This window comes from Sphaeramia orbicularis, chromosome 21 (assembly GCF_902148855.1).
Source record: "Sphaeramia orbicularis chromosome 21, fSphaOr1.1, whole genome shotgun sequence".
Taxonomy (NCBI): domain Eukaryota; kingdom Metazoa; phylum Chordata; class Actinopteri; order Kurtiformes; family Apogonidae; genus Sphaeramia; species Sphaeramia orbicularis.
This window is the reverse complement of record NC_043977.1, coordinates 8,638,452-8,660,149: the sequence shown is the minus strand read 5'-3', so window position 1 is coordinate 8,660,149 and position 21,698 is coordinate 8,638,452. Positions and strand designations below refer to the sequence as shown.

Here is a 21,698-nt window from a genome sequence, read left to right as displayed (position 1 = left end):
TTAGACGGTTTATTGAAGTTTGTGTTGATTGCAGGAGAGCGTCACCTTGAGGAAGGCTTCCTTCTGCTCCAGGTGTTTACTGATCAGAGGCAGCAGGTGGTCGCTGTCTGCCGATCCGCCCAGTTTGTCGTGACTTCCACACCAGTCCTCATCCCGTCGATACTCCTGCTCCAGACTCTCCAGGACGCTGCACACCTGGATAAAAACACATAGGTGAGGATGACATAATCCAACCAGACGGACCTGATCAAAGTACTATAGATAAAAAACATACTTAACAAATTTAAGAGAGTAAAAGTAGCAAAAATACATGGACATATTATATAAGATATACTAAAACTGATAAAAACAGATAAACAATAACAGACAACCAGACGATAAAACAAATAAAAGTCACACACTTCAAAACCATTGCAAACTGGTGTGTTTTTAAAAGAGATTTTAAATGTGCACATGTGATCCACTATATGGACAACAGAATGTGGACACGCTGAATTCAGGTGTTTCTTTTCTAACAGGGGTCTGGGATACAAAACAACAATGACAAATGTCAGAATATAGTTTTATATTATGGGATAAATATGACTGCATTGGTTAGTTTGGTTTAAATTGTTATCTTGGCTTCTAAAATGACTCAGAGATGTTTTTTACTGAATTTCTCTCAACAGTGTTTTTTTTTTTTATCCATGACTATGATTTGAAATGTTCTACCTCTAAATTTCTAAAATATTTTTCATGCTCTGACTGTAAATAATAATTTTCTTCCACATCTAACCATCTACTTTCTTCACATCTCACTGAGGAAGAAAAATCTCCCATTAAACTTTACGGAAATATTGATGTTTTTATTTCAAATCATCATGAACAGAACATCTTACAGCTGTAGACATGGTATGTCCCAATACTTTTGTCAGTATATTTTATATAAAATAGGATCTAATTAAACTGTTCAATCTGAAATTTTGTTCGAAGCTGGTCTTAACAACAGCAGAAGTCTGTGAAACCTGTTGTGTATGTGTCAGACCTACCTGCTCAGACGTCTTGTAAAAGGCCACAGAGGCGTTGACCAGCTTCAGACGGTCCTCCATCTTCAACATCAGCTGTTGCCAGTGGACGGCGACTTTCTCTGCACAGCTACGAATGGCCTCTGGATCATAGTGACCGGCCTGGAGCATCATCTGAGACAGAAGGAAGACAGAATGAGGAACACGTTCATGCAATGTTCAGGATTCAACATGTTTAAAGTCGTACCTAAGCATGTGCACATAAACATATTTTATACAGGACCAGTATCTGCTCTGGTTAATTACAGATACTTGCAGGTGTCTTATGTATAGCCTATATTACCTATATATATCAATTATATATCCTATATTTACATACATCCATTATATGTCTCATATTACCTGTATATATCCATTATATGGTACATATTTCTTCCACCCATGATTATTTTGATAATAATAATAATAATAATATTAATAATAATAATAAATGAAAACATTAATTACATGATCATAATTAATTCTTTCTAAAAAAAGGTGCAAAAGAATGAGCAAAAAAGACATTTTCTGACACTTGATTGCAAAAACAACATAAAGACATCTAGGCGGTCTGTTATAATGGTAGGGTTAATGGTAGGGTCTTTATAGGGTTAATGATGAGCCTCGATATGAGGTGATAAAGTCAGTAAATTGAAGTAAATTCATGTAAAACACAACCGAAACCCAGACGTTTGTGTTTATTTTATAATTCACTGAATGTGCACTGACTACACCACCCACATGTGAACAGGACTTTACAGCTGTTATTCTGTTAAAGGTCAGGGTGTAAAAAGCATGGACTTACCTCTGCTTTCTGTTGAACCTGCAGAGCACTCTGATGAGTCTTCTGGAGAGAGTTAGCATGAAACAGAGACTGGAGGAAAAAAAGAGGAGGAGGATCATTACTATCAATTAAAGCCAGTTGGCCTTTGAAAAATAATGATCACACTCTTCATTTGTATTGAATATTTCAAGCCAGTCAGAGTTAAAGCTGCCTATTCTAAGTATTAGCTTTGAAGCCAGTACCTTAGTTTGATGATAAGAGACAGTTTTGTTGCTTTATTCTGGTCAGAATCTGGAACTTGTATACTACACAGAACCACTTTCACTACTTTTAATGTTATCCTGTTAATGTAAAAGCCCTCGTTTTTCTGCTAAACTTAAATAAAACTGAATTCAATCAAATAAAAACTGCAGGAACAGTCGCTTTGTGTATGTGCGTCTGGGCTTTTAGCTAATGCTGGGTTACGTCAGGCTCTGATGAGTTGAAACCAGGCCAGAAAACACACATTGGGTCTGAGCCAAAGTGATGTGTTTGTGTGTATTACAATGCTGACCAAAGGGATTTTACCACACAGATCTGGAGTCAGCTATTTAAAGAACATACATAAAGCAAAACGTCCACTCCGTAGAGACAGGACTGGAAAACAGGCATAAATAAGTCATGTGTATGCGCAGTAACACATACAGTATACCATGCATTTGTTTATATGCTGGAGTGTGTGCACGTGAGCATCTGTTACTCCTCACATTAATTGACTATGATATAAGTACAGAGTCAAATGTTTCAGTGTGTGTATGTGTGTGTGGTTGTGTATTAGCGTGCGTACCCATCTGCTACCATTCAAACCAAACGCATACTGAAATCATTAATACTAAAGTAGAGCGAGGCCGGTTTGAGCAGCGATAATTAGGATGTATGCAAGGAGTGCGTACCTCTATCGCCATCTGGAACTGCTCATGCTCCCTCTGCAGCTGCTCGGCCTCCGACAGGGAGCTGGCATTCACCATGCTGGCGTTTAGCATGGACTCACCGTTACGGATCCAGCCCAGCACCTGGAGACACATGGAAATACAGGAAAACACTGAGGACGTTATGTAAAAATGACACAAACAGAGGGTCTCAGCTCCATTCAAGGTAAAGGTTATGGCGAACGTAATATAAAAGTGATGAAATGAGCCGAAGCAGACGATGGAGCTGTCCTGAAATCCTGTCGAAGATCAATTAATGTGCATGTCGCATTAGTTCATCCCGTCCATAGAGGTCCTTCTAACCACCAAAAGTGCACAATCTGCACAGAGGAGTACTAATGTCAAAATGTTTTTCATAGTTTATTTTGAACTTTTTTTTTGCATTTCATCACCTTGAGCCATAAACATTTCAACATTATTCAACAAATTCTGTAAAGCTCTGTGAGGTGATCTTGCTGTAATATTGGGCTCTACAAATAAAACTTGAATTGACAAATGTAAAACAAAAATACCAAATACTCAATAACTGTCATATTTTAACGTTTTAAATGCTATGCTTGTAATATACACAAACCATATGTTTTGATGCAAAAATAATTTGATTAGTTTTGTTTGTTTTTTCATCCTGGCATATGTCAATCATTAACAGCAACATTGATTAATATGCCTTATTATTTTTTGTGTGGAGTCAAATGATCTAAAATGAATGATAAGAATAATACGATAAAATAAAACAGGAAATGATTAAAATGAGCAAAAATTAGGAAAAAATAATGCAGAAAAAGAACAAAATGAAAATAGTAATGAAGAAAATAAACAAAAGTGAATAAAATAATGAAAAAAATAAACTAAGATGAATGAAATAAACAAAATGAAGAGAACCATCAAGGAAATTAATAAAATAATGAAAAAAATTGGGAAAACAATCATCACAATGAGAAAAATTAAGAAAATAATGAAGAGAAGAAAAAACATAATTTTTTTTCAGTAGATTACAGAAAAATTTGATTAGTTATGCTATGATTTTTTTCATCCTGGCATATACCAACGATTAACACCAACCTTGGTTCATATGTATGATTATTTTTGGTTCTAGGTCAAATGTTAAATGTTCTAAAATGTGTCAGTGTGTATTTTGTACTCACTTAGTAGAAGGGTGTTAGCATAGGAATTTAACATTGTTTACAATGTGCTGATTTTAGTGGCTGGGTCAGAATTTAAAAAAATATATATGCAAAAATGAACAACTTTTGAATTCTGACCTAAAAGAAATTGTGAAAAATAATATGACCTTTTGTACCATGAAATACAAAGTGTGCATAAAATGCTCATCCAGATACCACAAATGACATCATGTACTCGTTATTACACTGGTCCTGGCTGACGCATTTCGTTCCTCCATGTTTTTTTTTAACGCTTTAGAATGACAATAAAGGGATTTGAATCTGAAATGCTGTGTTTTGTTAAATGTGTTATTTGTGAAACATCATTGGGTTTGTTGTTTTGTCAAAGGTCACAGTGTTTAATGAAATGTCACTGTTTATTGTAAAATGCTGTGTATTGTATAACGTTGAGTTTTGTGTCATGATACTGACCATTATCATTATCACTTCTGTGCAAACCTATGCTGTTATAGCCGGATTAAATCACATGATTCTGACTCAGAGAATGAGATGGTGCTCATAGTGTGTTGTTTTGTGTTGTGTGTTTGTGAGTTATTAGCATGTTGCCATACCCTCATCAATAATGCATGTGAATCCTTCCACAGCAGCCGTGTACTTCCTGTCAGCATTCACAGCTGCAGCATCTCATTATAACAGACTCTTAAAGACTCTGGTCACATCTTAAGTCCTGGGTGTTGACCTGACGTCCCTCCAACAAGTACCAGTCTCTCCTTCACACACATTTCTCTTTGTTTCTAATAATAAAAGCCTGTTGATCCAACTCCAGTAAATATTATTTCCTTTTAAGGATTCTGGTCTCCTTTGGCTCAGGATCATAATAATGTTCATAATGTTCAGCGTTTTACAGATAAATGTTTCCTGGAAAAAATAAAACGTTAACTTCCTGATATGATACACAGCTTTAACACACACACACACACACACACCGACACGCACACACACACAGACACACTCACACAGAGGATTTTTACAAGCAAAAGGAAAAGTCAGAGACATGTTAAATATAAATACATCTAGACAGGAAGTGGTGTTTGAAGATTTCATATCTTTAAGTAAAAAAAATGTGCCCACATTCCACAAGTAAATGTTTTCATTCTGCACCTTCCTTTAGTAAAACTATGTAAAGATGATGTGTATTAGTCAAACTACAGCTGCACGATTAACCCTTTCATGCATAAATTCCTGAGTGTTTTTATTCCTCTTTAGGCATGAAAAATGTAATTAAAACTTTTTATGATGCTATTTTTCATGGAGTTACATAAATGTCAACACAGCTGGATGCCATGAGATTAAGTTTAGAAGCAAAGAAATATGTATTTAACAAACCAGTATCAGAAGATGACGAAAACTGTGGGAAAAAACACCTTTAATGGTGGTAATCAGATGTTTTCTGAAATTTTAACATATCTTCTAATATTAGTTTTTGCTCATTTTATGGAGATGATATGCAAGAAAAAAAACCTATTAATTCCACTCTAATAACAACTCTCCACTGATTTCCACCAAAACATGTTGGTGCAGATCAGGTTTATCCAGAACAGTAAAGTTACAGTAAGGGTATGAATACAGCCAGTGATGCATGGCGTCCAATTTAACTGACATGGGATTAATTGCAAATTTCTTCCAATATAAAATAAATGTGTGCAATTTTTACCAATTATATTAACCCTTAGATGTTACTTGATGCTTCCATATTTTTTCTACCTTCAGGGGTGTCCTGATATAGAAGGATTTACAAGATATTCTTAGGATGTTCAGCATTTCTGACTTCCTGTCCGCCATCTTGCACTTCCACGACTGGCCAATAGGTGTCAGTGTATGGGATGGCGCACAAGTCACTATATGCATGAAAGGGTACATCCAATCAGAAACCGAGCCTGTGCACAAACTCCTTCTGAGCTTTTGTTTAGCTTTAGCTGATTTGAATGCTGATCATGGTTAACGCTCTTCTTTACCTGTTTGACCTCGGCCTGTAGGTGGCGCAGTTGCAGGCTCTGCTCCAGCCGGGTATGGGTGTGTTGGGCACTGAGCTCCACCTCCTGCTGCTTCTCATGGAGGAACTCGAGCAGCTCCTGAACCTGAGAGGCCAAGTCCATGTCCTTCTCCCCTGTCAGCTCAATCCCTGATATAAACACACACACACACACACACACACACACACACACACACACACATAGATGTTAGAGACAATTCAAATATACATGGCCTGGACGTGGACGACCTTTAACCTACAGTCAAACAGACAAAGGAATATTCACTGATAGAATAGAATAGAATAGAATAGAATAGAATAGAATAGAATAGAATAGAATAGAATAGAATAGAATAGAACAGAATAGAAGTCCCATAATAATCCCATAGTATTACAGTAATGAACAGTCAAACCTCCCTCGATCAGTTTTCTAAGTGAATCCATCATTTTTGCCACTAAAGCAGCTTTTGTGATGTGACTGTGGGGGGCAGATCCTCCCTCCACAAACATCCAATCTTTAAGAGGATTGAGCTGCGGTGATTATTTAACCTAATTCTGTCTGAATGACACACAGCAGGATGGTCTATCAGGTCCCGCTTAATGACATTCACTGCTTCATCTTTCACATTTACTGCCTTTTTCTATGATAGTTTGTCTCAATCATGTACAAGTGTCTGGATTTTACTGTAAACATAGATGTGAATGTGGTACAATATATTTTTCTCACTCAGAAACAATGAGGATTTTAAAAGGGACACAAATATTCACTCATCAGATGCTAAAACCTAATAATATGAACTGCATGGAAACCAAAAAACTGAAACTAAAAATATCTCATCTTCACACTTCAAATGTATTTGCACAATCTATTAATTTATTCTATTAATCTATTAATTTAAGTATTTCTATAATACTAATATATTAATATATTGACTCATTACATATTACAATTCTACTCTTGTGTAAATATGTATATAGCCCACAGAGTTATTTATGGAGTTATTGTACCAACACAAATTACAGTTTCACAATTTTCTTATGCATTTATCATTGTTCATACACATTTTTCTTGCACTTTATTCTGTTGCTGCCTTGACCAGTGAATTTCCCCATTGTGGAAGTCTAATCTAATCTAATCTAATCTAATCTAATCAAGTAATCTTGAAATTTGCTGTAAAGGTGCGATGTGTCTGCATGTTTCAGAACTCTATTAAAAACTTTTAATTGGCTGCTACAAGCACAAGGTTTGTTAGTAGGTTAAATCATTTAGTGCTGATTATGATTTTTAACTGTATCCTGGTTATTCTGTGTCTGTCCTCGCTACATATCCATGTTTCCGTCCCTCAGAGCCTGTCCTACCTGAGGCCTGGACCTCCATGATGTACTGGTGCAGGTCCTGGCCCTGCTGCATCACTTCATAGGTCATGTTGTTCATGGCGGCCTTCCTCTCTGCGTGCCGTTTCAGCCTCTGCTCGGCCAGGCCGATGTCCTCGGTGCCACCAGAGGAGGCGCTGCTTCCCCCGCTGCTGCTGCCACTGCCGCCTCCGGACCGGCCAGCGTCGTTCAGCTGCCGGGACAGGTCCTCGTTCCAGGCGTCCAGCTCTGCCGTCACCTGCACGGACAGAAAAGGAGGGGTGTGGTCAGGGATGAGGAGCTGTTTGTTTATTTTATTTTCCGGTGCTTCTAACAGTGAATGTTTGACTAAGATGAGTTGAAGGACACTGGTCCCTGAAACAGTGACACTTTACACCATGGGTGTCAAACATATGGCTCGTGGGCCAAAATCGGCCCACCAAAGCGTCCAATTCAGCCCCTGGGATGAATTTGTGAAATGCAAAAATTACACTTAAGATATAAGCATCAATGATGTTAAAATCACTTTAATTCAGGTTCCACATACAGACCAATATGATCTAAAGTGGATCAGACCAATAAAGTATTAACATAATAACCTATAAATAATGACAAATACATTTTTTTTCTCTTTCCTTTAGTGTAAAAAAAAAAGAAAGTTAAATGAAAATGTTTACATTTACAAACTATCCTTTAACAATAAAATGTGAATAATCTGAACAAATATGAACAAAATGAAATGTCTAAAGAAAATTAACAATATTCTGCCTTTTACTGAATGTTTTGTGTGTTTGTAGACCCACTGCAATCTGTAAGTTGTGTTAATAATAAGAGGAGACGTAATATTGTAGAAACTGTTCTTATTTTAGATCCAAACTACAAAATTTTATAAATGATACGTTGAGGCAGAATAGTGTTAAAACTGCACTTATTTTTACTTAAAAAATTTCAGCTTTTTCCAGGTTATTCACATCTTTTTTGTGAAAGAATAGTTTGTAAGTGAAATATATTTTCATAATTTAATGTTTTTTTGCATTAAAACAAAGAGAAAAATTTGGAATTGTCAATATTTATTGGTTATTATGCAATTATTTTACTGGTCTGACCTAGCTGAGATCATGTTGGATTGAATGTGGAACTTGAACTAGACGTTAATATAAAGAAATACAAGTTTGTCAGTGCAGAATTGCTCAGTGTCTGTCTCTCTCTTACTTCTATAGTATACTGCTCAAAGATGCGAAGCTGCAGGAAGATGTCCAGCTTGATTTTACGTTCGTGGAACAGTTCCTCCATCTGACCCTGGGCCTCGTCCAGCTGCTGCAGCACCCCTTGGATGTGAGCGATGGAACTGCAGTGTGGTGTCTTATTGGTGGACATGGCTGCATCTCTAAAGGTAGGGACAAAGATGGAGGAATTAACCCATAATCACCTGGAAAAAAAACAGTTCCAATGTCCCTGTATGTCAGTGTCATGTTCTATCTGAATCAATCCCCAGTTGAATTTGTGAGGTTGTCAGGTTCTATCTCTATGTTCCAGTCCTGTGGTCTGGATGAAGGAGATCAATCTTCCAATAGACATGGGTGGTACTACCCAATGTTCGGTGGGGAACTCTTACAGAGAGCGGGCGAAGCTCTGTCTGTATGAATTTTTACTTGTGCACAATAAAGGATCGCTTGATTGACTGCAAATCCATTCTCCACGAATTTCTTTGTCATTTACGCCTCCATGACACTTTCACCGGAGGAGAACTTAACTAATTTTATCAAAGTCCATATAAGACTTCTATCAGTGATCAACAGTAACTATATTGATATCTCTAACCATTTAAATGCTACAAACCATCAAAATATGGACCATTATAAGTAAAGGCACATTTGAAAAATTTGTCAAAAATCAAAATTTCACAGAACTGTGAACAAACTTTGCAGACAATGCCCCAAGGAAGATACATAAAAAATTTGAAATGAATCCAACCCGGAGTTTTGAAGAAGAATGTTGAAATCTAGACAATGGTGACCTTGAGCTTGATCCTTCAAGGTCACTCAAGGTCAAATGTCATGGACCCAAATGAAAGTCCATATATGACTTCCTATCAGTGATGAATAGTAAATATATTGATATCTGTAACCGTTTACATGTTATCAACCATCAAAATATGGACCATTATAAGGAAAGGCACATTTTTAGTATTTCAAAGATTTGGAAAAAAATTCAAAAATCAAAATTTCTTAAAATTGTGAACGAACTTTGTAGACATTGTCCCAAGGAAGACACATATACAATTTGAAATGAATCCGACTAATCCAAGTAATCTGGTCAGAGTTTGAAGAAATTGCTAATGAAGACGATGGCAACAAAGGCTACAAAGGCGACAAAGATGACGCTGGACACGGCGCCTTCACAATAGCCACAATGTAATCACAAAAGGCACTACAACTAAATACAAACAGCAGAAATCAAACACTTTCAGATCTATGTTCATACCTAAAGAAATTCAGTGAAAATGACATTGTTTTTTCTAATTAATGTACAATAAAGGAGCAGTATATCCATTAGAGACAAAAAATAATGACAGAAAAGAGTAAAATCATCTCCAACAGAACTAGAAAAACTCCTTAAATGGACCTTTTCGATGATAACATGACCTTTTATGACATTAAAGCTTTGAGTATTATGACTAGAGCTGCACTTTCTAAATATTAATGTGATAATCTGTCTGCGTATTAACGCCTCTGGGTCTCAGAATATGGATGTTTTCGTTATTACCTGAGCTGTTGGATTAACTCCTCCCCCTCTTTAATGACATTGAGTGTTGCTTCCAGGGTGGCGGTCTGCTGCTGCTGGAACTGCTGGATCAGAGTTTGAACCGAGTCCACCGAGTCACAGACCACGTCGTCCAGGAGCTGCTTCTGAAGCTCCTCCATCCAGGACCACAGCTGGACACAGATGGAGATGACAGTCATTAACCCTTTCATGTCCAGTGCTCATCTATTCTGTAGCTGTTCTCTGGTGTATTTATGGGTTTGGTAAAGTCAAATAATATCATAATAACCTACAAATAACGACAATTACAAATTTTCTTCTTGTAAATAGTAATTCTGAAAATAGTAGAATTACATATTTACATTTACAAACAATCCTTTAACAGTAAAATGGGAATAACCTGAACAAATATGAACGACATGAAATACCTTAAACAAATTAAGTGTAATTTTACCTGTATTCTGCCTGTTATTAAATGTTTTGTGCTTTTGTAGATCTGATCTGTAATGCATATGTATAAATGATGAGATGAGGCATAATATTATTGAAATTTGACTTATTTTTCTTAAGAATTAGCACTTTTTTCAGGTTATTCACATCATTTTTGTTTGGATAGTTTGTAAATGTAAACATTTATTCATACTTAGAATCCTTAATATGTGCAATTTTGCCAATATTCTGTCTGTTACTAAAAGTTTTGTTTATTTGTAGTTGTAATGTACATGTGTAAAGGATAAACTGAGATGATATTGTTAAAACCACACTTATTTTTCTTAAGAAATTTCAAGTTGTTCATGTTATTCACATTTTCATAATACAATTTTACTGAAAAAAACATTTGGATAAAATTAATACTTATAGGTTATTATGTTATTATTTTACTGGTCCAGTCCAGGAAGATCCAGTTAGATCATATTGGTCTGAATGTGGAACCTGAACCAAAATGAGTTTACCATCCCTGATCCCTATGTGATCCCTTTAACTGATCAGAATAAAACCCACTGGAGGGGCTGTTGTTGTTGAGTGGTTGTGTGTCTTACCTCCTTGGTGTGTGTATGGAAAGACACCGACATGTCAAGCAGAAGCTTCCTGTGTTCGACGCGGCGAACAAAGTCCTGGATCCGGACCTCCAGGTGTCTGGCTGCCTTGTAGATCTCCTCAGGGTCACATTCTCCGGTCTGAGCGAGCTGCTCCGCCGCCTCCAGCAGCTTGTCAGCGTTCGTGTATGTATTCTGAAAGAAGATGCAACATAACTTAAGACCTATCATATCAAATGTAATACCTTTTAAAGACTTTTTTAAGGTATTAAATGCAGATTTGTAAATTCAGGACTTTTAACACTTTTTACGACCCCGCGAGAACCCTGCATCGACATGGATATAAAACAGGAACTGCAGATGATCCACAGATATTGAGAGTGGAACTGTAGCCATGTGTTGTACAAGCAGGTACAAAAACACTGTTGTCCATTAAGTTAAAATCATTTCATTTTCAGACACACTCCTCCTTTTATTCATATTTAATCACCTTTGACCAGGTTCAGTGATTTTTTACAAAAACTAAACTGTGGATAATACTGGACGTAGTGAAGCAGCAACGACATGTTCAGTTGTAAAGTTGCGTTACCTTAAGTGTTGTGGTTGTGTATTTTTATTCTAATAGATTCGACCAAAACTGCCAATCGACAGTGGTCATACACTGATTACTGCCCCTTTATCTGTACCTCTACTACCTATCAGATGTGCACAGTCCACCCAGCATTTTAAAACTTTATTAAAGACACACCTATTTACACTGGCTTTTAATACAAATGTGTGACTTATTTGTTTTATCGTCTGGTTGTGTTTTTAGATACTATTTATCCTGTTACTGTGAATCTGTTTTATCAGTTTTAGTATATCTTATCTTGTATATCTGTATATATTTTTTACCAGTTTTATTTTATCTTGTATTTTTACCTACATCTCTGTACAGCACCTTGGGCACTTTGTGTTGTTGTAAATGCTCTACAGAAATAAACTTCACTTGACCTTTATGACATACATGTGATGTTTCAGGTAAATGTTGATTATAGAAAAAGCAGTGTAGATTAGAGGAACAATGTAGAGAAAAAATATGTATTTGTTTTTTGTGTAAGTGACAACACATGAGTCTCTATTGAGCACTAGGTTTAATCACTTATTGCACATATTTCTTATTTCCACTGGTTTCTCAGACTACATTTTTGTTTTAATCCCCATCATCTCCTGTACGATGACTCATCCTCATCAGTTCACACTTCATCCTAACCTGGTATTTTGTGGCTCCAGGTTGTGAACCATTTATTTGTCATCGCAGGATTGTGGCAAAAATTCCATCAGTCATTATTATGTAGAAGAATTATTATTGCCCACATATGGCTTAAATTTACACCTAAAATAATCACTCGACATGGATCTCAGTTCAGAAACACACATACTGAAGATCATGTTGTATTAAAATGTTAATTCCTGTTTCTGTGGTTTTTCACCTTTTCTTTCCTGTTTCTCCCTTTAAAAAGGACTAAATCCTGTCTGAATGTTAAAGCTCTGTGCATTGATCAGGGGGACAAAGTGGATTAGTGTCGGCCCCTTCTGTTAAGTATGAGAGATTACCACGGGAATATTTCACTCCAGGAAATTACATCCAAGATATTTAGGGGTGAACATGTGTGTGTGTGTGTATGTGTGTGCGTGTGGGTCAGTGGGTGGGTGGTTGTGTGTGTGTGTGTGTGTGTGTGTGTGGGGGGGGGATTTATATGGGCATGAACTGAAGAAAAGGAGTCAGATTTTTAATTATTCAAGAATACAAATAAGGGTATTTGGGTGAAAGCCTACAGTAGGATGTTTGAGGGATTAGTCAGAAGATAAAGATTATAAAAACAGGAGATTATCACTGTTTTCTGCATGACTGGTTCGGTTCAGGATGGGGATTAAAGCAGGGAGATGACAGGACCATGGAATCAGTATCGTCACCTCAGAATGGTGGAATTAATTAATGAGGAATTACACTATTTGGACAAAAGTATGTGTACACGTTGAATTCAGGTGTTTCTTTTCTAACAGGGGTCTGGGATACAAAACAATAATGAGAAATGTCATATTATATTTTTATATTGGGATAAATATCATTGCATTGGTTAGTTTGGTTTAAATTGTTATCTTTGCTTAAAAGATGCCTCAGAGATGGAGTTCACTTAATTTCTCTAAAAATATCCCATTATCTTCATTGAATTTTTCTTATATATATATATATATATAAAATAAAAAGGGCAAAATAATAGTAAAAAAAAAAAAAAAGGTTTTAAGGCCATACATGCTATACATTTCCACACCTTATGCCAGTTATCAATGCCAGTATAGTGAAGACATGTGGACAATCTCCGACCAGATGAAACATAAATAATAATAATAATAATAATAATAATAATAATAATAAAAATAATAATAATAAAGACGATGCCAATAATACACATATACATGGTTACAACAGTCATTACTTATCACTAAGTCCACTTTACATTCTTGAGCTGGAAACGTCATTGACCTGTGTAGGAGAAGTAGCGGGCCCATTTGCCATTATAATCATCTATTCTACAGGGTGTCCCATAAGTCTCCATACATAGGAAAAATAAACGTTTCTTGACATAAACCATTTTTATTTATATAATATGCTCTATATGACTGCCATTTTGTCAGGAACACATTTCAATGTGTGTCCTCCACTGCTGAAGAACTATAAAGAAGAAATGTAAAGAAATACATGTTAGAACCATATGTATTATGTCTCCTATGTATGGAGACTTATGGGACACCCTCTATTTAACAGTCTATAAGATAATCTTTCAAATGCTGCCAATTGACCCAGAGAGGTACACCACTGGGAGAAAGTTGGAGTCGATGGAGCTTTCCTTGCTTAAAAGATGCCTCAGAGATGGATTTCACTTAATTTCTCTCAAAATATCCCATTATCTATAAGGAAATATTTATGTTTTTATGTCAAATCAGCATGAACAGGATATCTTACAGCTGTAGGTAGACATGATGACACTTTTATCCATATAATTTATGAACTATATTTGTTGCATTTGTTGACTTTTTTGCAAGTTTGTTGATTGTTTTATTGAATTTGTTGATTATTTTGTTCATTTTTGCTGATTTTGTTGATTATTTTGTTCATTTTACTAATTTTGTTGATCATTTTGTTCAAAGGAAATATTGATGTTTATAAAGTATATGGACTAAAGTGTTGGGACACATCATGTCTACAGCTGTAAGATGTCCCGTTCATGATGATTTGAGATTTAAAAAAAACAAAAAAACATCAGTATTTCCATAAAGTTTAATGGGAGATTTTTCTTCCTCACTGAGATGTGAAGAAAGTAGATGGTTAGTTGTGGTAGAAAATTATTATTTACAGTCAGAGCATGAAAAATATTGTAGAAATTTAGAGGTAGAACATTTAAAATCATAGTCAAGGATAAAAAAAAAAAATAGTGTTGAGACAAATTCAGTAAAAATCATCTCTGAGGCATTTTGGAAACAAAGATAATAATTTAAATCAAACTAACCAAAGCAATAATATTTATCCCAATATAAAACTATATTATCACAGTTGTCATTATTGTTTTGCATCCCAGACCCCTGTTAGAAAAGAAACACCTGAATTCAACGTGTCCACATACTTTTGTCCATATAGTGTATGTGGAGTGTTCATCCATCGTTGGTCCATCAGTAAAATATTAGAAAGTCTAATCAAACTTTTATGGGAAATGGAGCTCGTCTGACCCAAATAAAGTCAGTCTGTAGCAGGTTATAAGGGCTAATACTAATCCAGAAAATAAACATCAGATTACACAGCTACACACTTTTGTAAAATAGGATTAACTCTCACTCTTTTATGGGATTATCACTGAACTAAAACTGCACTGATACAAACAGAAGGGATACACCGAGGGCTGTTTATACTGCTTTAGTTGTTAATTTTTTTTTCTGTTTGTGCCAGAGAAACAAACAAATATTCATCACAAAATGTGTGAATGAGAACAAATGTGATGATAAAAGTTCCACGATATGGGCAAGAACATAAATACCATCTGATATATCTGCAAATACACGGATTTTGATCTGTGTTGTGTCTCCGGCGCCACATTTTGCTCTTTCCGCATTCATTGCATTCAGATTACCATAACTCTTGAACCGTTTACGCTATTGACAAAATTCACACGTCATCTGAAAGCCAAGATTTGGAGTATTCGGTGCTATATAACTCATTACAACCATTACTTTTATCAGCACTTTAGTGATGTTTTAGTGATGTTTTTGCAGTGAATTCTTGTAAATAATTGTACATAATAATGATAGTGCTATATGCAGAGCTATCCAGGGCATAAAGATATGCAATGTCTGTAAAAGAAGCAGATGATGGATGTTTTTGTCTGTGAATGAGGGCTCTGTTTACAACTAGACAGAAAGGGAACACAGACTATCACACAGGATCAAAATTACTATAAAGAACTAAAACTAAGAAGCTGTAACTTGGACACAGAATGATCTAAACAAACTAAAATGTCTGAGCACATGGAAAATGGTTGAAAGTTTATTTTTATAATCTCATAAAGTTTTGTTCTGAATATTTACAGTTGTTTTTCATAATAAACAAGATAATAATTCAAGTCCTTTTGTTTATGTTTTGCCATCACGTGCTGTTTTAAGCATTTATTACATATAATAATGGTATGAGATTGAAAGTGAAGGTCTTCCTGAAAAAAGATGCAAAAGAATTGGCAAAATAGACATTTCCCTACACTTTTATTGGAAAATAAAAACAAAGAAATCTAGGCCTGTTGTAATGGTAGTCCTTGTAGGGTTAATCCACTGCCCTAGGAGGGTAATTAAGTGAACTAACCCTTAACTTTTGTGAATCATTATATTGTAGCTGTCACTATGGATTAGCTTGGTGTTGGAGTTAGCATAACACCGACTCCGACACAAACTTCACATAAGTACATAAGTACATGCAAATCTCACACAGAAAATCTTCAAATATAAGAGGCATCCTGTTCCTGTGGGTCACTCAATGCTGCAGAAAAATGTATAAATATAATTAAAAATATGCAAGAAATCAAGTCCAGTCTCCTGACGCTTTAAGATCCTAATTCCTTCAAATGTGATTCAAACATGTTTAATGGTAAAGAGCTCAGACTGGGAAGAGAGATAACGTCTTCTGCAGATCTGTGACCATACATGGTTATGCAGAGGCATGTCTGCACCACCATCGGACAGGATGGTTTGGTAAATTTGGGATTAATCAGGGCAGATTACTTACAGATGTGTGTGAGGCGAGTAAATAAACATCTGATAAATACAAACGTAGTCATCTGCATTTTCATAGTGGAGTGGAATTTTCTGTGTTTTATTTGGAGACATGGACGCAGCAGCTTTAACCGTTACGTTCAACACGTACAGGGGTTTTTACTCTTTACTATTGGCTTTTTTTTAACCAACGTTCTTTTGTTTTCACTCCATAACCAAAGAAAACACAATTACATGAGTTGAACTAATAAATCAAAACAGGTCAAATTCCAGGTTAGTAAGTTACCTTCTATTTTAGTCAATTTTATGGGTTAAATAAGAACATTTCTGTAGAACTGAACACTGTTTACATGTCCACATCATATGTGTTATGTACTCAGTGATGGGCTCTCAGATCTGATGGAAACCATGCTGTCAATGTTTTATTGTGTAAGCTATTCTCTCTAATGGGAGAGTTGTAGATAGCTCAGACAGCCATAGACTGACTCTTGGTGTTACTCTTGATGTTTCCCCATGAGAGGTTTATGTTTTCCTGTTTTTGCCAATAATATGCTTAAATCTACAAATATTAGTTGATTTTATGTAATCTTCAAATTACCAGGATATAAACCTTTTTTTTTTTTTTTTTTTCATTTTTGACAATTTTTTTAAATATTAAAAATGTGCCTTTACTTATAATGGTCCATATTTTGATGGTTTATAACATGCAAATGGTTACAGATATCAATATAGTTCTTATTGATCACTGATAGGAAGTCATATATGGACTTTGAATTAGTTGAGTTCTTCTCCAGTGAAAGTACCACCCACTTCTACTGGGAGATTGATCTCCTGCATCCAGACCACAGGACTGGAACATAGAGACAGAACCTGACAACCTCACAAATTCAACTGGTGATTAATTCTTGATAGAACATGACGGTGACACACAGGGACATTAGAACTATTTTTATGTTCTGTGGTGATCGGACTCACCTGGGCCACATCTTCGAAGTCGTCGTGTCTCTTCTGCAGGGCTCGGGCTCTGTGCAGAGATTTGCCAACGCCGGTGTGTTTACTGAGGAAAGCCTCTCCGTGGTTTTCGATCCAGTCCATCACCTGGATGAGGAGGAACAACAGTTACTGTTCCTGGTCCTTCACCCTTTTTTTCATCAGAACAAAATGATCTAAAACCTCATGAATTAAGGATGGAACAGAAGAAGCCTACGTGATCAGGGGAAATTTAGGTCGCTGCAGATCAGAGGAGCACAGTGTTGAATATTCTGTGTGATTAGACAAAGTTCAGGATTCCTGTCAGCTTCCATTCTCTGCTTCATCTTTTATTTTTTAATAACCTTATCGTCATTACATATTGAAATGAATCAAACTGTCTCTACTGCTTTGGTTCTGTGAGACTGACGGGAACATGTTCTCTATGGTTTTAAGAAAGGCTGCATTTATTAGTTAGTTATTGATTTATTTAACCTCAGGCTGATTATGAAGTCAACAGTTCAACTAAATGGTTTAAGATAAGATAAGACGAGGCAAGGCAAGGCGAGGTAAGGTAAGGTAAGGTAAGATAAGATAAGATAAGCTTACTCATTAAACTAATTTACCTGTTTATTCCAGAAAATGAGAATATAAACATATTGTAAATATAACATGATTATTTGTGGCTTTCTTTATTTGTGGTTTGTTTATTTTCTGTTGTCTGCTTCTCTAAAACAGCCTGTGATAAATAGTTAAGCATGTGAAAAAAAAAAAACCCTCTTCAGATAATCCAACCAACTCTTTAAGAAGCAGCGTTTATAGATGAGACGCGTCGTAATCTATGACGTCGATGCAACGGTGACCCAGCTGGAGGTCAACCAAAGGTCACGACACATCCTCGGTATCCTGGTGACAACAGGCCGGACCATCTGCCAAATAAAACTACACACCTAATACGTTCTCTGTCAGGCGTTGCTCGTGCATCGTTCCCTCTGGGGTCACATATTTCCTGCAGCGTTACAACTCTGCTTGGAATCAGCCTGTTTTCTCTGATTTATAGACTATGGGTATGAGCCCGCTCTCTCCCTCGCTGCTTTTCTCACTTTAACCCAGTGTCTCTTGCCCTCGGTGAGCCTGTGTGGGTCTCCTCTGTCTCTCTCTGGAGTCTCATAGAAGCTGATGCATGACGATTACAGTTGGCAAAGCTGTGTTTTCAAAGAATTTATAACCTACTGATATGATCTCTTATTCTCTCACTATTTCCCCCTCTGTCTTCACGTCTCCAGCTCTTTCCCTCGGCCTCCTGGGACACATATAAATGTTTGCATGGCGCCCAAACTCCAAGTGTTCGTCTTTGCACTTGTAGATTTGTAGTCGGCCTGATGCCCTGTTTCTGTCTCTGTAGAGCCTCTCATTTATCCACGTAGAACATACGCAGTGACTTCAGTTACCGCAATGCACTTCTTATGCATTTTCTCTTTTAACCATAAATACTAAACTTGGCAAACTATTAAAGTAATATTTAAGTTACTATGGTAGCAATAGCTGTAAGGACTCAGAATGAAGAGTCTGCATTTTCTGACTCGTATAATTATTAATGCTTCTACTTCCACGGTTTACCTCTAGTATCACAACAGCTACTCCTATGTACATAAAACATCGAATGTAGGTCATATATGTGTATTTATCAGTGTAGATATAGGTCAACAGCAACACATGTACTGGTGTTGTAACTATACAGGACAATATGAAGAATACACTTTTAATTTAACTTATGTTCATTATATGGACAAAAGTATGTGGACACGTTGAATTCAGGTGTCATATTATAGTTTCAAATTGGGATAAATATCATTGCATTGGTTAGTTTCATTTAAATTCTTATTTTTGCTTCTAAAATGCCTCAGAGATGGTTTTTACTAAATTTTGCTCGAAATCTGCCATTAAACTTAAAGGAAATATTGATGTTTATATGTCAAATCAGCATAAACAGGGCATCTTACAGCTGTAGCCATGTGTCCCAATATTTTTGTCCATATAGTGTATAAACTATATTGTATTGTGTTTATTTTTGTACAGTTTGTTGATTATTTCATTCATTTTGCTAATTTTGTTGATTATTTTATTCAATTTGTTGATAACCTTGGTCATTTTTGTTCAATTTGTTGATTATTTTCTTCATTTTTGCTAATTTTGTTGATTATTTTGTTCAAAGAAAATATTGATGTTTATAAACTAGATGGACAAAAATATTGGGACACATCATGGCTACAGCTGTAAGATGTCCTGTTCATGATGATTTGAAATATAAACATCAATATTTCAATATAAATATTTAAATTTTTAGAGGTAGAACATTTCAAATCATAGACATGGATAAAAAAAAAAAAAAACAAGAATTGAGTGAATTGAGAGAAATTAAGTAAAAACCATCTCTGAGACATTTTTGGAAGCAAGATAACAATTTCAGCCAAACTAACTAATGAGATGGTTTTTACTTAATTTCTCTCAACACACGTTTTTTTTTTTTTTTTATCCATGACTATGATTTTAAATGTTCTACCTCTAAGTTTCTCTAAATCTCCCATTAAACTTGGTACATTTTCTGCTTTCAGCCTCACTTTTCTAGTTTTTCTATCTTTTGATTACAGTAGACATGTATTATGACAAGTCTACATATATTACACTTCGGCTGCTGGATCTGTGGCTTCGCAGTTGAATAACTTTGCATCAGTTACACTTTGTCTTCCTTTTCATTTTACACCATATTAGGACTTAATAAAAAATACCCTTCAGAAAGTGTGGACTGGCTGGACTTGCTTATTGAGATTCCTGGGGTTTCGATGCTGCCAGAGGTATTTTATCCATTCATTCAGACCCACAATCGCATTTAAGGAAGTAAAATAATACACAAAACTCTGCTCCACTGCTGATGACAGCGTCTGTGCCGGTTAAAAATATCTTTCAGAAAAAAACAGAGCTGTAATATTAAGTCTTAAGCCCCTGAATATCTCCTAAACCTTCAGGAATCTGGGCTGACACCTTTCCAAACCCACACAGCCTTGGAGTCTGTGAAATATGGGACCAGAGAAACAGTGTTTTATCTCAGGAATTTCCACTCATACAGCAGACTAGTGTTGTAGTGATCCTCATCTGTTCTGCTTAGTCAGGTTTATCTCACACACTTCACTGTTGTCTCCTCACTTGATTACAAGCTTGCATAAAAGATTACATGCTCCTCTGTGGTTCCACAAGATCCTGGTCTTGTGGGAAAGAAAAAAACTCCTACAAGGTCGTTTCAGTCAAAGTCTGAAAGCGTCTTTAAATTCTTGAAAAGCTGGAATTTACAGAAAACAAAGATAACACCCAAGAGTAATTACATATCCTCACTCCTTCCTGTTTTCCATTTTTAACTCCTACACACTCGCTCTGTCTTCATCTATACTATATGGACAAAAGTTTGTGGACACGTTGAATTCAGGTGTTTCTTTTCTAACAAACACATACAAACACAAAATACAAACAATAATGACTAATGTCAGAATATAGTATTATATTGGGATAAATATCTTTGCATGGGTTTAGTTTGGTTTAAATTGTTATCTTTGCTTCTAAACTGCCTCTGAGATGGTTTTACTTATTTCTCTAAACATTTTATTTTTTATCAGTGACTATGGTTTTAAATGTTCTACCTCTAAATATTGAAGTATTGATGTTTTTATCTCAGAACATCATGAACAGGACATCTTACAGCTGTAGACATGATGTGTCCCAATATTTATGTCCATCTAGTTTATAAACAACATTATTTCCTTATAGTTTAAGGGGAGATTTTTCTTCCTTAGTGAGATGTGAATAAAGTAGATGGCTAGTTGTGGTAGAAAATTATTATTTACAGACAGAGCATGAAAAACATATTGTAAATTTAGAGGTAGAATAACAGTCATGGGTTTAAAAACCAATGCAATGGTATTTATCCCAATATAAAACTATATTATGACATTAGTCAATATTTTTATTATTATTATTATTATTATTATTATTATTATTATATTTGTATCCCAGACCCCTGTTAGAAAAGAAACACCTGAATTCAATGTGTCCACATACTTTTGTCCATATGGTGGATCTGGATGTTGTGTGTTTGTTGTGTACCTGTTGGACATCTTGTTGGAACACACACAGCTGCAGTCGCTGGTGCAGTCGGACTTTCCGGTGCTGCCAAATGTTCTCCAGACGCCGCTGATGATGGAGGACCTCATGAACCACATCCAGGATGCAGTGGACCTGCGACATAACACAATGACAATCGAAACAGTCAACGCTTCTG

At 35.9% G+C, this 21,698-nt stretch overlaps 1 protein-coding gene across 1 annotated transcript in view; it reads right to left on the bottom strand.

Moving 5' to 3' along the window:
- kalrna (kalirin RhoGEF kinase a) overlaps positions 1-21,698 on the bottom strand; it is a 197,354-nt gene that overhangs the window by 86,073 nt on the left and 89,583 nt on the right. The window contains exons 13-23 of the mRNA XM_030124714.1: positions 21,524-21,655; positions 17,375-17,497; positions 11,108-11,299; positions 10,071-10,240; positions 8,517-8,691; positions 7,311-7,563; positions 5,935-6,101; positions 2,760-2,879; positions 1,849-1,917; positions 1,029-1,178; positions 46-195 (exon numbers count right to left, since the gene is read on the bottom strand). Coding sequence (XP_029980574.1) covers positions 46-195; positions 1,029-1,178; positions 1,849-1,917; positions 2,760-2,879; positions 5,935-6,101; positions 7,311-7,563; positions 8,517-8,691; positions 10,071-10,240; positions 11,108-11,299; positions 17,375-17,497; positions 21,524-21,655 — 1,701 coding nt within the window. The remainder of the gene's footprint in view (positions 1-45; positions 196-1,028; positions 1,179-1,848; positions 1,918-2,759; positions 2,880-5,934; positions 6,102-7,310; positions 7,564-8,516; positions 8,692-10,070; positions 10,241-11,107; positions 11,300-17,374; positions 17,498-21,523; positions 21,656-21,698) is intronic.